The sequence below is a fragment of the Crocodylus porosus genome, unplaced genomic scaffold (assembly GCF_001723895.1).
Source record: "Crocodylus porosus isolate Cpor-Errol unplaced genomic scaffold, CroPor_comp1, whole genome shotgun sequence".
NCBI classification, from domain to species: Eukaryota; Metazoa; Chordata; order Crocodylia; family Crocodylidae; genus Crocodylus; species Crocodylus porosus.
This window is the reverse complement of record NW_017728905.1, coordinates 1,495,180-1,510,810: the sequence shown is the minus strand read 5'-3', so window position 1 is coordinate 1,510,810 and position 15,631 is coordinate 1,495,180. Positions and strand designations below refer to the sequence as shown.

Genomic DNA, 15,631 nt, shown 5'->3' with positions numbered 1-15,631 from the left:
TCAGACAGTGGAGGAAGCCATAGGAAGCCACGAGGAAGCTCCCATCACTGTCATTCTCAAGGGGTGCAGTGGCATTCGATTTCTGGTGCAGAGAAAATTGCTCCTTCCCTGCTGGCCTGGGTGTCTGTGCACATGTGCAGGCATTCGTGTTGGTACACACCCCTCTGCTCGCCTGGAGCTGGGGGTGGGGGCAGGCGGGGTAGGAATCCTTCAGCCTCCTCCAGCAGGAAGTGGTTCCAGTTATGCAACATAATTGCAGCTGGAAAGGAACGCCAAGGTGATGCATATTCCAGTCTCGCTCCATGCCTCATTCCCAGCATCCCACATGCGATACTGTCCTCCTCCTCTCAGCGCTCCTCATCTGTGGGCCAAGGCGGGAGACCTGGAAGGGAGCCCAGAAACGAACCCTCAGCTGAGCTGTGTGCTGAGCCAAGCTGGGAACCCTAGAGATCTGTCACCCTCTGAGGGCGGGAAGATAAGATAGCAGGTTCACTCTCAGTGACTCAGTCTCTTATGAAAACTTGAGCCTAGCCAATGTGTTCCCCCCGTGTCAGGTGGGGGTCTAAGTCACTCAGGGCTGTAGATGGACTCGGTCCATGGGTGGTCAGGGCTGTGGGGGATGAGCGAGCAGGAGGGCTGTGGGTCTCTGTGGCGCCTGGAGGAGCAGCAGCAAGAGGAGCAGGCTGGACACTGTGGAGTGGCTTGGACTGGATGCTTGCACATTGCAGGGATTCCCAGAGCAGGCCTCTCTGCCCATCTTCCTCCCCGGCCCAGGCCTCTTGCAAGCCAGGCAGTAGCTACCACAGACCTTGTTCTCAAGCATCACCCAGACCCAGGTTCACTTTCACCAGGGCATGAAGGAAACTGCGACCAGCTGACCTTCATTTCTGGAGGCAACAGCAGGACCCACCTGTGCTGGGCCGGCCACCTAGAGACCTGTCCCCATCTAGAATCAACATGAGAGCATTGCCCGCAACCCACCTACTGGCACTAGGAATGCCAGTATGCCAAGCCTGTGACATCACATCCCATTGCCATGGATAGAGCTATGACAATGCACGGATACAGTCTGCTGCCATGGCTACCATTATGATTGTATACAGCTGTGTATGGATACTTCCCTTGACAGTGGAAAGGCCCTCTAATTTCATCCTGTGAAGTGAACAGCACAGGAGGTGCGTTGTCCATGGAGGAGTTTAACATCCAACCCATCTTCAGGGAATACTGGTCAGAGTTAAGGGTATTTAGGGAACTGCATATTTCCAGGTCACCAAAATGTTTGTTTTAAACTTTAATTGTAGCTCCAAGTTTCTTACCTTTCCCATAGTTATAATGTTGGGGGGGAACATTCCTTGTGATTTGCCTTGCAGCAGCCTCTTGGTGTGTGAGCTGATCTAACACATAGCAATAGGTAGTCTATTGCTACCTAGGACATTTGGGGCACTTCTTCCCTACCCTGTGGGGTTTCGACCCAGGTAATGGCCTTGAGCTCCTCTCTGGTCAGACAGGAGGCACAGAGCTCCCTCCCTCTCTTTCAGCTTCAGATTCCTTTGAAATCTTCAGTGGCTGCTGCCCAGAGAGGACTCAGCCAGGCCGCTCCTCCTTGGCTCCCGGCCTTAGCACATTTCATTCCACAAGGAATAAGGAGGAAATCGGAAAGGCTTAACTTCTGCCAGCCTAGTCCCTGGCACGCCAGCTGGCCTCCGGACGGGAAGTGGGCCCTCTGCACCTACACTGCCTTCAGACAGGGATGAGGCACGTTTCATGGTGTGCAGAGACTAGGTCCCCAAGGAGGAGAAGCCTGCAGTTCAGGTGCCAGCCCTGCACTCGGAAGCCCCTGGCTGAGTTCCCTGCTCTGCTACAGACTTTTGTCACCTTGAGCAAGTCTCTTAGTGTCTGTCCCCCACCCCCTTTGTGGGGGTAACAGCACTGCCCTGCTTCGCAAGGTGGGTTGTGAGCATGAACATGCTACAGGTCATGGGTGCTCAGCCTGCATGAGTCAGGGTCTAGATCAAGCTACGCAGAAGGGCTTCATCAACAGAAAGAAAAGAGCTAGTGGCTCGGGCAGGCTTGATAGAGGCCTGTTTTCCCACCTCCCTGCAAGACCAAGGTGCTGGGTCCTGCCTCTGCAGATGGAAACAGGGTGCAGGGATCGCTGGCTCCTCACTGTCCAGCCAGGGACACAGAAATGTGAGGGCCTGGAGCTGGCACTGCTGATCCAGCAGCCCTTGTCCCATGGATTTATCTGCCCAGGAAGCTCCATGGGTATCACCTGTAGGTAGAGTGGGTGTTGAGGGCCCCAAGAGAAAGGATATATGAGCATTTGAGGCCTCGGTAGCAACTTTCAGTTGATGACATTCATTACAGCAGGAAATTAGCAAATTGAAACTCCTCCTTCCTCATATGCAGGCCAGGCTGCTTGTTCCTGGGAGGCTTAAACCCCTTGGCCAGAAACTGCTGGGGGAGAAGCTGCCTTGGTAGGACTCAGTCTGGGCACCTCACAGGCAGCAGTGGTTTCTAACCCCCACACAAACTCCTGGTCCAGCACGGAAATGGGAGCCTGAGGCCCGACAAAGCCAAGTGACTTGCCCAGGACCCCACAGGGCTGAATTGGGAATTGAGGCCAGCCTCAGCTGGGCCTTTGGAGACCCAAGCCAGTGCCCCAGCCGCTGGAACGGCCTCCAGCTGGACCACGAGGGGATCTGGTCACTGTGTGAAGAAAGGGGGCTCTGTCTGAGCCCCAGGGTCAGAGCCTTGCCCCGCTTCAGCCTGTCCATCACCTTAGGTTGGTTGTCTCAGCTCCCCGTCTGCAGGAATGCGCAGCACCGCCATGCCACGCTGGGAGCTGTGACACCTAATGTGTTAAAAAGGCTTGAGAGAGGCAGACAGGATGGCGATGGGGCGGGACAAGCCTCTGGGATGGCCAGACAGAGCCTCCTGCTCCCACCAGGAACACAAACGCACATGCTGACTCCATGAATTCTTCCCTTTTTTAACAAGATCTTTGCATGGCAAACCGCCCTTCCCTGCCACGTCCAGGGGGAGCGCGCCAGGTCGGAGGCCGAGGCAGCAGGCAAAGAAGGCATGAAAAGGGGTGGGGGGAAAAATAGCCAGCAATTAAAATGTCCTTGCTGTGGCATTCGCTCTCCTCCCACTGTAAATACTTCTTGCCTAACTCCCAGCCTTGCTGGCATCGTGCGCTTGCAACCGCACTGGTTATATAACTGGCATCTGCTAAACATATCCCTGACGACACCGGCCGGCGCGGCCCGCCCCAGGCCCGCGCGCCCATTGGCCCCGGCGGCTTGTTTGTGGATTCCACGCGGCCACAGTTGGTCACCGGACCTGTCCGTCAGGCTTGTGCCAAGCTCATGAAGTAATCCTGTCCTACTGACACACTTTCAGATGTAATATCACTTAACAGTGTGGTTGTATAACGCCGGCAGCTTGGGCTGTTAACTCTTCCCTGGTCCGGAAACCTTTCACTAGTTCCAGCTAGCCTTGCTGGGGAGGGCCGCGCGGCCTGCGAGCTCCCTCGTCATCACCGAGCAGTGGAAAAACGGAGCTTTTTTGGGGCCCAGAAATCTCTGGCATGTGATGGTGCTGGGGGTAGGGCCCAGCACTGAATGGAGAATCAGTGAATTTGGGGGCTGATTCTGGTCTCGCTTAGGTCATTGGTTTCTGCAGAGCTGATCCAGGTTTGTGCCCCTGGAGGTCGGAGCAGGATCGGGCCCTTCCTAGTGCTCCTGCTCATGTGAATCAGCTGCTGTTCCTGGGTTTTTATATCACCCAGGGTATGAAAATCAGAGGGCCAGGGTCTGATCTCCCTCCCGCTAATGTGGCTTGGGAGTGACTCCACTCAAGCCAGCGGGTGTACACCTGTGGGCACCCCCCCACCAGAACCTGGCCCACCCCAAGCCCATTGAATTATACCAGGGCGGTACTCAGGGGAAACGGCCCTACTGGGGGAAAAGGATCATTCCCGATCTCACATGCTCCCCTTTGCCCCCGGCAGACCGCCCCTTCTCTGCTTCCAGCTCGCCCTTCCCCACCTAGTACCCCAGGGCCCTTCTCCAGCCCACGCTCTTGCTCCTCTGCCCTTTGCCCCCCCCAGTGCAGAGCCCTCATTGAGCATGCTGGCCCTCCCAGGCACTATGAGCTTGTCCCCTAGTCCCCTTGCCCAGCAAACTGCCCTCATTAGCATTGCTGGCCAACCCATCGCAGCTCACAGCCTCCTCTCATCTTCTGATCTCTGCCATTCCTTCTCTCTTGTCCCTACTGCCACCCTAAGGTCTGTGTGGTGCCTTCGGCCTCCTTGGGGCCATGGTATGGCTGTGGCAACACAGAGGGTTAGGGGAAGTGGCTGAATGCCTGCACACAAAGCATTTCCTCCTCCAAGAGGCATCCACCTCGCGGGCTCCAACATCCCTCGGGCACACGGCTGCGACATTTCCCTGAGCTTCCAAGAACACCGAGGCCCTGAAATCCCCAGTCTTTGAAGTCACCATTTCCTGAAGGCCAGGCCAAGTCACCAGGACCAGAGCTCTGCTTGGTACTGTGGAGACAACTCCCAAGGTTTCGGCTGGTTGGGGAACGCCCTCATTCGGGAAGGTCTTGGCACTGGCAACCCAACTGCATTCCTCCTAAGCTGGCAAAGGCAAGGAAGCCCCACCTCCCTCTTCCCTTCCCCCCCTCCCCCCCATGGGCAAACATCCCCTCTTGATCCTTGGAAATAACTATAAAAAAAGAGGGAGGAGCTGGTGTCTCTTCCTGCCCAGCCATGAGTCCCAAAGCAGTGCCCTTGGCGCAGTTGCATCCTGGGCACATGCCAGCGCTTGCTAACTAGCAGGGAATGCCAGCCTCTCTGGCAGCAGGCAGGCTAGTCCTGGCGTGTTGTGCTGTAACTGGGAAGGGAACGGAGAAGCTGCCCTATGGAGAAGGGCAAGGCTCCTTCTAGGAGATGCACAGTGTCACCTCCTTGGGGTCAGGGCTATGCTGGCAGAGACACCGCTAGGCCTGCATGTCATGTACAGTCAGGTATGCCAACGGTCTGGTCGTGCTTCAGGGCATAAGCTATTTGCTGGCATCGGCGAGGAAGAAAACCCTCCTCCTGACTCACAAAGCCCAGCAGGGATGCTCTCCTGAAACAGTGTCCAAGGATACGGAGCTAGCAGGAGCACTGGTATGGAGGAGGTGGAAGAGTACCCTTGAGGTTTCCCTGGATCCTTGCTGGAGACAGGAGATGGGATCCTCATTGAGAGTATTTACACTGCTATAGTGTCAAGAGGTTTCAGCTGAGGTCCAGGGTGGTATACGCATAATGAGCAGGGCTGTCTTCAAGCCCACTACTGCCTAGTGGCGCACAGGCAGGGAAAGGAGCAGGGACTGGGGTAGGAAAGCGACTAGCTTTAGTGAGGAAGCAGATGAGGATGGTGCTGCTCCACAAATCCCTGGGGGATGGAGGGGAGCCTAGTGGTGGTGGGTGAGATAAGTCGCTTCTTTTCTGTCTACCTCAGTTTCCCTTCTCACTTGCTTTGGGAAAGTGCCTTGAGAGCTAATGGGAAAAGAGCTGAGTGCACTACACTGTCCCACTGTTGCTGCATCCTTTGCATCTCTGTCCCACCCCTGCTGCAGGTACAAAGTGGGGACCAAAGTCCCCCAGAGCTCTAGACCACATCAAGACAGCCTCTGGTCCCAGAGCAGCTCCTGCCTGGGGGATTTTGTGTGCAGACTTCCCCCAGATGCCACAGCAGCTGCACGTGTGATCACAGGCTCCCTGGGCAATAGGATGAGGCTTGATCCCTGCAGCTGCTTTTGGCTGCCTGGTGCTAGCTGTGCCCCTTTCCTGTCTGAACCCCAGCAGAAGTATCAGTGCAACAGGGGAAGGGAACAAGCAGGATCACCCATCTCTCCATGGCCCCCCTTTCTCTCCCTCTCCTCTCCCCTGTGTTCTCACTGCCTCAGCAGGGATCCCCTCATAAATCCCAGACACTCTCCTGATGCCCAGAAACTCCCAGCCGCGCCGTGGCTACTCGAGGCTTTAATGGCCAGAATCCTGACTCTCTGCTCTTGGTCACGGGGGCAGGACCAGGCTTAATTAAACCAGACAGCGTTTCCAGTGAAGATGTAATTACCAAACATCTGGTGTGTGCACAACAGGAGAGTTCGTATTCAAGCTCCTTGTTGCCCAGCAGGTAGCTGGTGGGGGCTGGCTGGGAAGGCTAAGTGGGTGGGGGATGCAGAGGATGACAAGTCTGGAGGTCTGATTTACAGTTCCAGCTCTGCCACCGGTGCCCGGTGTGGTTGCAGGGCAGAGATCTGGGTTGCAGGGCAGAGGGCTCCTGGGTTCCAGTCATATTTCTACTGCTGGGCCAGAACCCCAGTCACTGCAACCCGGTAGGGCTCTGCGCTGTGCTGACTCACAGCGGAGAATCTAGCACCCACAGCCCCATTCTCTGCCTCAGTTTCCTCATCTCTCAAATGGCACTTTCCCACCTTTGCAAAGTGGTCCTCTGACGGAAGCATCCTCATGATGCTACTTAGTGCTGGCACAGCAGCTATAACCGTTAGAACAGAGCTGCCCCTCTCTGCCCCTGTGTCTTTTCCTTTTGAAAGATTCAGGTTAAGGTGCTATGAGCAAACCAGCACGGCAGACCAATAGGGGACAGGGTGCTTGGGGCTAGTGGGGAGACAGTCCTTCAACCACTGCTGTGCCACGATACAGGGTGAATAGCATCCTTGCCACCTTGGCTAATTACCTGGCGGGCCTGCTGTGAAAGTAGGTCTGTTCCCCATACTGCTCTTGGAAATCGATGCCCCCAAACAGGGCATCTCCAGGCAGAGGAAGCGAGCAATAATTAGCGTGAGGCCTCCCCTGGGACTGTGGAGAAGGAGGGGATGAGGGCAGTATAGCTCCACAAACTCCTGAGATGCAGAATACAGCCTGCGGCAGGACTTGCTCAGCCCAGAAGCCCCCAGTTCTGTGGTGTTGGGTCCCAGCTCAAGAAGGGTCTGGGATATCTGGGGCGTGAGGCCAGTTCAACCAGTCCCCCAGTGGGAACAGATTCATCTGCTCCCTCTAGCAAGGATTTCAGGTCAGTCTTACAGGCTGACAGCATCTCAAAACAGGGACAGGCAGAGCATTAACTGACAGGGTGAATTTTAAGCAGACTAGATAAACTGCGGGAAAGCTCCGTGTGGACACTCCTCTTCAGAGGTGAAGTGGCCTTAATTCAACTCAGCTTCATTCACGCTGTAAAGTAAGTTGGATAATCCACTTTAATTCGAAGAAGAGTGTCCACCCAGGGCTCTCATACGGTGAGCGCTGCCAGGTAGCAAGGTCCTCAGGCATGCGGGATGCTGCCTGCTTTGGTCCACCCCCACTTATGCCCCCTGTGCTAAAGCCCGGAGGAGACTCCCTAAGCAGTCACATCCTCAGCTGCCTTGTTACCAAGAGCTAATTCCCACACACCTGTCTGGGGAATGTGAATCCAGATCAGTACAAGGCAGTTGCTGAGCAGGACCACGGTCAGACCTGTAGTCAAGGAGAATACGGGGTGGCAGGAAACGGATGGGTTAGTGCTAGAGGGCTGAGCCTCTGCCAGGCAGGACTGGGCTGCTAGCACCCACTGCTCTAGTCATTAGACATCTCTGCCTTCCCAATGCTTGACAGCGACCTTTTCCTTTCCTGGCAATTGCAGCCACTGGGAATGGAGAGATCTGGTGCCTCCTCCCGAGGAGCTCTCCATTCCTCTCTCCCCTCAGATCGCGCTGTCCTCAGTGCTGCAGCCAGGGCTGAGTGTACTTGGCTGCTGCAGCCCCCAGCCTTTGGGCACAGACACCCAAGAGAAACGGACTGTGTTCACTCTTAAGCCTACTGCTGGTCATCATTTCTAGGAGTCCAGTGCAAGCCAAGTGTGAAGGGTGGTGCAGGGCAAGCCCTTCTTGCTTCTCCGGGAGCTGGGTCCCTTCAGGACCCAGTACTCTCCCTGGGCCTGCTGGAGACAGAGTAGCCTTGAGGAGCTTGGAGAACACTCGCCCCTTTGAACCAACCGCAGAAAGGGGATGCATGCTGCTGAAATGGAGGATGGATGGCTCAGCTGTGCACACTGATTTTCCTTCAGCTTGAGTAGTAGGGCCTGGGGCTCTTAGAGCAGGGGGAGCTGGCCTCTATCTCTGCTGCTATTCTGGGACACAGCAAGAGCCTAGAACTTATTTTTGTGCCTGGCCATAGAGTTGTAGGCCAGCTGGCCTGTATCTGTTAACCGGCAATGCTCTCTCTCCATGGGCAGGTGTGGGAGCACCCACGGACTATGTTGTCAGTCCTGAAGGCTGACATTCACTTGCTGTGTCTCCAGGTTTCTGGGCATTTTAGGGCATCTTTACATGTGCCCTGCGATGTGGGGAGCAGGGGTAGGGGCAAGCTTTAATTAGAGCAGCTCTTGGGTTCTGCTGTAATTAAAGTGCCTGCAGCGTCTCATGTATTCACCACCCTGCACTTTAAAATGGTGGCGGGGGCACTTTAAGTAAAGCTCGTTAGACAAGCTTTAGTTAAAGCACCCCGCCATCATTTTGAAGCACAGGGAGGCTGAATACATGAGACGCCAAAGCTGCTGGAGCATGTTAATTAGCATGCTCCAGCAGTCTGCTCCCATGCATGCTAATTAGTATGCATTGAAGCAGGCATCGAGCACGTGTGTAGGTCTCCTTAATGCCCAGAGCCAGCAACTTCTTCCTAGGACGCCCAGTGACACCAACCCTGGTGATGCCAGGCTAAGACATTAGAATTGAGCTGCTGTTGCCCATCATCACAAGAAGTGCTAGGCCGTGATGGTCACTGGATCGTCTACTCCAATAACTTGCTACAGGCATTGGTTCACTCTCCGGGGCCTGTGCCTATTGCTACTGGAATGTGGGTTTTATACCAGTTCATTCCCTGGAACAAACCTCACTAATAAGCTGTTGGGCAATGGCAAACGCCTTTATGGCCTTAACCAGACAAACGGCCCTTGCTGGTTTTATCTGCCTGGGTTTGCTGGATGGGGGTGTTATCATTGCCCTGACAGTGAAGGAGGAGAACAAACCACTGATGCCTCTTAGAGACTTAGGGTCTGGTTGAAGATGTGCTATTGAACCCCTAACCAAACTTCTTAGCATTGGCCATCAGCATAGGACATGCCCCTTTCACCCAGTCCCCAGTGCTGTAAAGGCTCTGATCTAAGCAGGTTGGTCATTCCAGGCTGTGACCCAGGAATGTCCTATTTTCAGAGCTAGCAGTAGCAGGGGAAGGGGCTGATGTGTGACCTCTGTGGACAGCTGCCTGCTCTTGACTTCGCCATCCCCACCTGGAGTTCAGAGCATCTTTGCATATTCTCTGGCCTGATCCGTGTCTGTAGTGGGTGCCTCTCCTTTGCCATGAACAGCACCTCAGTGTGGAGGGGCAGAACCACACTGCTCTTCTCAATGTATCTGCTTTGGAAAAGCATGTGGAACCTGCAGCCAGAGACCGGAGCCCCCTTGTTCTAGGCACTGTACATGCATGTTACTCATGTCATGCATGTTAGTGCATAATGAAAAGACAGTTCCTGCCCCTGGGTTTCCAGCTGAAGGCTTCTCTACAGGAGAGCAGTGCAACGATTTAACCGTGTGGGCTTAGATGCTGATTTAACTCAATCAAGGCAGGCTCCTTGTGTGGACATGCCTATTTGGATTCTGAAGTGGCCAGTGCTACCTTAGCATTGGTGAATGTTTCACCTCCCTGGTGGATGCACTTATTTGGGCTTAACAGTGGCTGATCCTACTATAGTGACAGTTGATTTCTTACTGGCTCATGCTAGATTGATACCAGACCCTCGGACATCCATAGAGAACAGCCCCCCTGCGGAGCTGCATGGCTGCAGCCGGGTCGGTTTCTAACCCGATTTAGCCAGTTGGGTAGTTTTCTCTTGTAGACCAGCCTCTGGTTGTCAGCTCTTCAGGGCAGGGACATGGGTCTGTACAGCGCCTGCCTCAGTGGGCTTGGCATGCAGGTGGAAAGGTGAACACAGGTGGCTGGGGGTGGAGCTGCCCCAGCCAACCCACAGTCATTGCACAGGGAGCTTGGGGATGGATGAGAGGGTGGCTTCCACAGGAGCCCTTGGAGTTGTTAACGCATGGCATGAACCAGGCTGGGAGGCTTCTCGGGAGTCTCTGAGCTGCTGTGGGGTCACCAGGAGCACAAACTGCTTTGCTACACGGTGGAAACTGAGACACCAGTGAGCACTGCCTAGAGGTTAGGACAGGGGGACTGGGGATCAGGATGCCTGAATCTGATACTGTGACTCACGTTGCTCCTTCCCTGTCTCGGCCCTAGTCCCCCCTGGGGATAACAGGCCTGGTTCACCTCTCCTATGGGCACAAATCAGGAGTAACTTAACTGCAGTTTGCAGAGAGGAGCATGAGCCACAACAAGCCTTACTACCTCTCTGAGGGCTCAGTGAATACTCTCTGACATCTCCCATGAAGAGGCTGGAATGACACAGCCCTGCATTGCCAGGAGGAGAGATGGGGGCTCGCTAAGGTAAAGGTGTCCCTGACAATCAGGATACCATAGCACTCCCCTGTTTGGGCAGCCCTGGTCACAGTGGTATCATCGTGGCACAGGTATTGCGTTACTGCAGTGCTGAATTGCAAGAAAGCAGGGGTCTGGCTGTTTTCCATATTGCGACACCCCCTTCCACATGCACCCCCACTCATTTAGCAACAGAGCAAGGCAGAGTGGGCACAGCCCTTGGCACCTGTTTGCATCCCATAGCTCAAAAAGTCTGCGGCCTGTGGATCTCACAGAACAAACCTATATCCAGATCTCACTGAATAAACCCATACCCAAACTCTGTGGGAGGTTCTGTGTGGCTCTCAGAGGGGCATCGGGTGCTTGGGAGTAGGCGCCCTGGCCCTGCTTTGCTCCCAAGAAGAACAACAACATGATGCAGTACCTGAAGTGCTGGTCCACCCAGGGCAGGGGAAAATACCTTGCAGCCACAGGTCCACACAGGGCCTTGGCACTGCCATGCTAAGGGCCAGCAGAGCGGGTCACATGCAGCTCACTGGCTCGGAGCAAGGTGTTTCCATATGTATCTGTGTCCCAGGTCCCTGGGGATGGACCACCCCAGGATACCAGTCACAGTGTCCATGCAGGACAGCCTATATGAGACAAGCATCCCTGCCAGCACTTTGGCACTCCAGGGAATTGGCCAGGGCCCTGGCATGGGCCCTGCCTGGCAGAGGAGGGAATCACAGCTCGGTGTATCGTGATGCAGTTCTTGCTGCTGTTGCACTAGGCACAAGCCCAGATTTGCCACAGGGGGAATGAGCAGCATGGGTCTTGGCTTTTACATCAGATGGGTGTGTTCAGATGCTTGGGGGCAAGATGTGGCTGGTATAAGGCACGTCCCCATGAAATGCACCTCTCTGCCCAGCAGAGGCCCACATGCACCAGTGGGTACCCAGAGACAGGCCACGCTTCCCACATGGGGCAGCTGCAGCACAGGGAGACAGGGTCCTGGATGGCCCAGATTCTTCTCCTATCCACGTGAAACCTCTCCCTTGCAGTCGGACATTGAGCTGGGAAGCTCCAGACAAGTTGGTGGGCATTGGTCTGGGTAGGGTCTACAAATAAGCTTTAAAAACCAGCTGCACTGGATACATCCAGCAGGCAAGCCCACGTGATCTGCACTGAATGCCATCAGCTTCTTGTATGTCCCCTGCCAAATTCAGCCAGCTGTATTTCAACTGGGGTCACTGAAAACTTCACACTAGGTCAGTTTTCCCAGTGACTCAGCATTTACTGGGTACATACAGACACTGTTTCAGGCCACATTATTCTCACACACAGACACACACACACACATTACATAAGCAGGCATGGTATACAAACATGCCTGGCTCTTAAGAAACTGCTGCCAATTGAACACACCCTTCTTATACATAACACCAGGGCCTGATCCTGATTTTCTCCTTAAGGATTATTTGACTGTCGTCAGGATGTCAACTGCATAGGACAAGGCCTTGAGTGCTTGATGTGTCTGGCCTATCTGACTCACCCACTGAGAAGCTGGAGAATAATTGTTGCCGTTGCACATGGTGTAGAGGGGTGTGTGTGGGTGTGCACGTGTATGGGTGCATGTATGTATGTATACAGGCTGGGATCTGTAATGGAGCCCAAGCAAGCGGGGTACCCAGATCCTATTTAACTCCAGTGGGAGCTGGGCACTAAATTCCCTTAAGAGTCTTTAGGGTTGTTCATTGTAGCTGTGTTGGTCTAAGGACACAGGCAGACAGGGTTCTTTGGGTAGATGTGATATCTTTTATTAGAGCAACTAACTAGTTGGAAAAATTGTGCTTTGCAAGCTTTTGGGCACAAACACCTTTCTTCAGGCCTATAGAGAGTCTGCGGATGGATTGTATGTTCCACCCAGGAGAGCACACAGTTTACCAGCAGACTCTCTATATGCCAGAAGAATGGTGTGCATGTCCAAAAGCTTGCAAAGAACAATGTTTCCAACTATTTAGTTGGCCTAATAAAAGAAACCACAGGTACCCAAAGATGTGATTTGCCTGCCTCAAGAGCCTTTGAAACTCCGAGCTGCCCTCCTTACCCTCCAGCTTTTCAGGCTCGCTCTGTGCTGGCTCTGTCACGCAGAACAGCAGGCTGATTTCCCATCTTGTTCAGCACTGGGCGCTTGTCTTTCCCAGCCCAGGGGAGCGTTGGGCTAAACCCGCCTGTCCTCGCTTTGGATCCGGCAGGCAGGCGGAGGCTGCTGGCTACTCCAGAGCTCGTGTGATGCTAGCGTAGCTAGTTTCTTCTTGCCCACATGAGTGTACACATGCTGTATAGCTGGGAAGGCAAGCTCCTCCCCACTCCCCCCCCCCCGATTTTCCAATGACAGATCTAGGTCACTAGGACAACTTCTAATACTTGCCAAGCCCACAGCACACCCTTAGCCATGCTGCCTTTCAAAACAAGAGACCAGGAGGTCTCTAAAACCAATAGAATTACACAAAGCAAGCGCCCACACCTCAGCCTGTGCAAAACGCAGTCAGATCTAGTTCAGTTGGGTGGGGAGGCAGACGGAGGCAGAGCTGAATCTAAGGACTCGGAAGGGGATCATCACCATGCCGGTCGGTGTTCAGGGGAAAATTAAAGCCAAGACCATTTTTTTCTATCCTCAGAGGTTTGAATCAGACTGGAGACACCAGCACAGGCTACCTAGGACTGCTGGGCTAGATCCGCCTAGGGCGTAATTCAGTGTTGCTCCAGGAGGGCAACATCAGTTCACACCAGCTGAGGATTGCGGGCTACACAGAAGGGCAAAGCCACAAATATGCCTCAGAAATTTCAAAGGAGGGAAACTTTGCCCAGGTGCTTATTAATCGCTTAGCACTTGCTGGGCTATGGCAATGCAAAAAGCTAGGTAAAGAGCCGGGTGTTGGCGTTAATTATGAGGATGTTAATCCTTCCCTCCATGCCAACGATGCTGGAATGTCAGGACATCACCTAGCGAAAGAGAAGGGAATCGAGGTGTTGGCCTGATCCGAGGGGGGAACGTGCTACCACAGCAAGAAAACAAGTCCCGATCTATGCGGCAAGAGAAAAACCAGGCCCTTATCTGCGCGCGCAAGGGGCTGTTTAAGCTTAGACGTGCGTCCGTACATTAGAACCTCACACAACTCCGAATGCACCTAGCTGGAAAGCACAAAACACTGTCCAGAAGAGTCAGCAGCATGAGAGACGCGCGGCCGCTTTCGGGAAGAATCAACCCCAGTTGCTCCGTAGGCATCCCTTAGCCGGGAGGCAATGCAGAAGGCCCAATCCTCTGGCCACTGCGTCAGAAGATGCTTGGGGAGCAGGATCAGTGCTGAGCTGCTGACAGCTGCTCCAGCCTCCATATCTGCTACTTCCTGCAGGGTCCAAACCAGCACAGCCTCCTCCTCCCTCTCCCTGACACTTCTTTTCTTTTCAACAAACAAAATAAAATAAAACTAAGACCAATCTTTCCCAGGCAAAGCCTGGGAACTGAAAGGGCACTGCCAGCACTGCAGGTCCCCGATATCTGAGCCACTTGGACAGCAGCCCCTTAAAAATAACAGTTACTCTTCCCTCTTATGAAACAACTTGTTTCCAAAGACTTTTGCATGCCTCCCTCCCACCCCCACCAAAGTGCACCAGCAAAACCCTTCATAATAATCATAAAAAGAAATCAAATTGTAGTGGGAGCAGCATATTGAAAAGGAGATTAAGAGCTTTTCTTTGCAGTAAAATCCTAAGTGAGGTCTAAGCTGGCATACACAATAAAACAAAACAAATAAGAATTTGATTCATAATCACAAATGGATTTAAAAAAAGCAAAAAAAAAGCCAGATTTACACATATGCAAGTCCATGCGAATGGAAAGCAAATCCAAACCCCTCCTAGCAACAAACAACTTTAGCAGCAGAAAAATATTTTTCCCTCTCTGCTTTGCAGACTTTTTTTTTTTTTTTTTTTTTTTTTGAGTACAGCATAAAATACGGCGCAGCTCTTTTGGATTATAGAAGGAAAAAAAAAAATCTGCTTCCGTGTGTATGCTGAGTGCCAAGTGCTGGGTGGATGTCTCTTTTGTCCAAATCCCACAAAAGCAGCAGTAATGTCAGAAAAATGTGTGCTCTAAGTTAGAAAAAAAACAAGGTTAAGAATATCCAAAATAACCCACAAATACATACACAGACTCTGTCCGAGAGAACGTCTTGCACACAGAGAATTCAGGCTATGCATTGCCATTCACATCCTGCATCTTGCTTTTCCAAATGCACTTTTTTTTCAATCCTCCACAAATTTGCACAGAGCCCCAAAAGAGAAAGTTATTGGACTTGGCTTTCTCAGTTGACGTGATGCACAACACCCCCTGTGCCCTTCCGTGAGATGAAGATGAGACCCAGGCAAAAGTTGCCCAAAACGTTGACATGCACGTAGGGAAAAAAAAAAAATCATCTTACCTCGCATCTTGGCTTCTGGTATTAGGACTGTGTTGGGAATATCATGAAAACTTGCAGCGCAGGCAGCTGGAATAGCAGCAATTCCTTTGATAAATTAAATATCCAGGGCTGGAGCCTTCCTCCCCGGTCTTATTGTTTTGCTCCACTAATTCTGGGCAAGTGGCTGGCTCTTCCTCCTCAGTCACTCTGGGTACCTGCCTCCCTCTCCCTCTCTCTCGGACTGCTCCAGCTCTGCTAACCTACTTTCTGCAGTAGCAGATGGAGCATGTGGAAATTCACATGACAAGCCCTAGTTGGATCCCGCCCACCTCAGTTTCACTTTAATCCCCGCCTCTTTTATTTATTCCCCCCCTTTTTAAGCCACCCTATCCGCTTTCTCAAGCGCATTCCCTCTTCCCTGGGCCCTCCCCTGTGCTAAAATCAGACCTGGTTCTTGGCTTTGTTATATAGCAGAAGAAATGAATGAACATGACAAGCTGGGAAAGGCAAATCATCTGGGCAGGCACTTGTCAGACCTCCCCAGGTTCACAAACAGCTCGGCATGGGGAGGCTTGCATGGGAGGGCCTGATGCTGCAGGAATCACCCCTGCCTGGAGCCCCACTGAAGTGGGACTAGGGG

General features: G+C 53.2%; 1 protein-coding gene across 1 annotated transcript in view; it reads right to left on the bottom strand.

The window, feature by feature from the left end:
- LOC109324911 (nuclear receptor ROR-beta-like) overlaps positions 1–15,281 on the bottom strand; it is a 39,692-nt gene extending 24,411 nt beyond the window's left edge. The window contains exon 1 of the mRNA XM_019557034.1: positions 15,013–15,281. Coding sequence (XP_019412579.1) covers positions 15,013–15,019 — 7 coding nt within the window. The 5' untranslated portion in view covers positions 15,020–15,281. The remainder of the gene's footprint in view (positions 1–15,012) is intronic.
- Between the last annotated feature and the right edge of the window lie 350 nt (positions 15,282–15,631).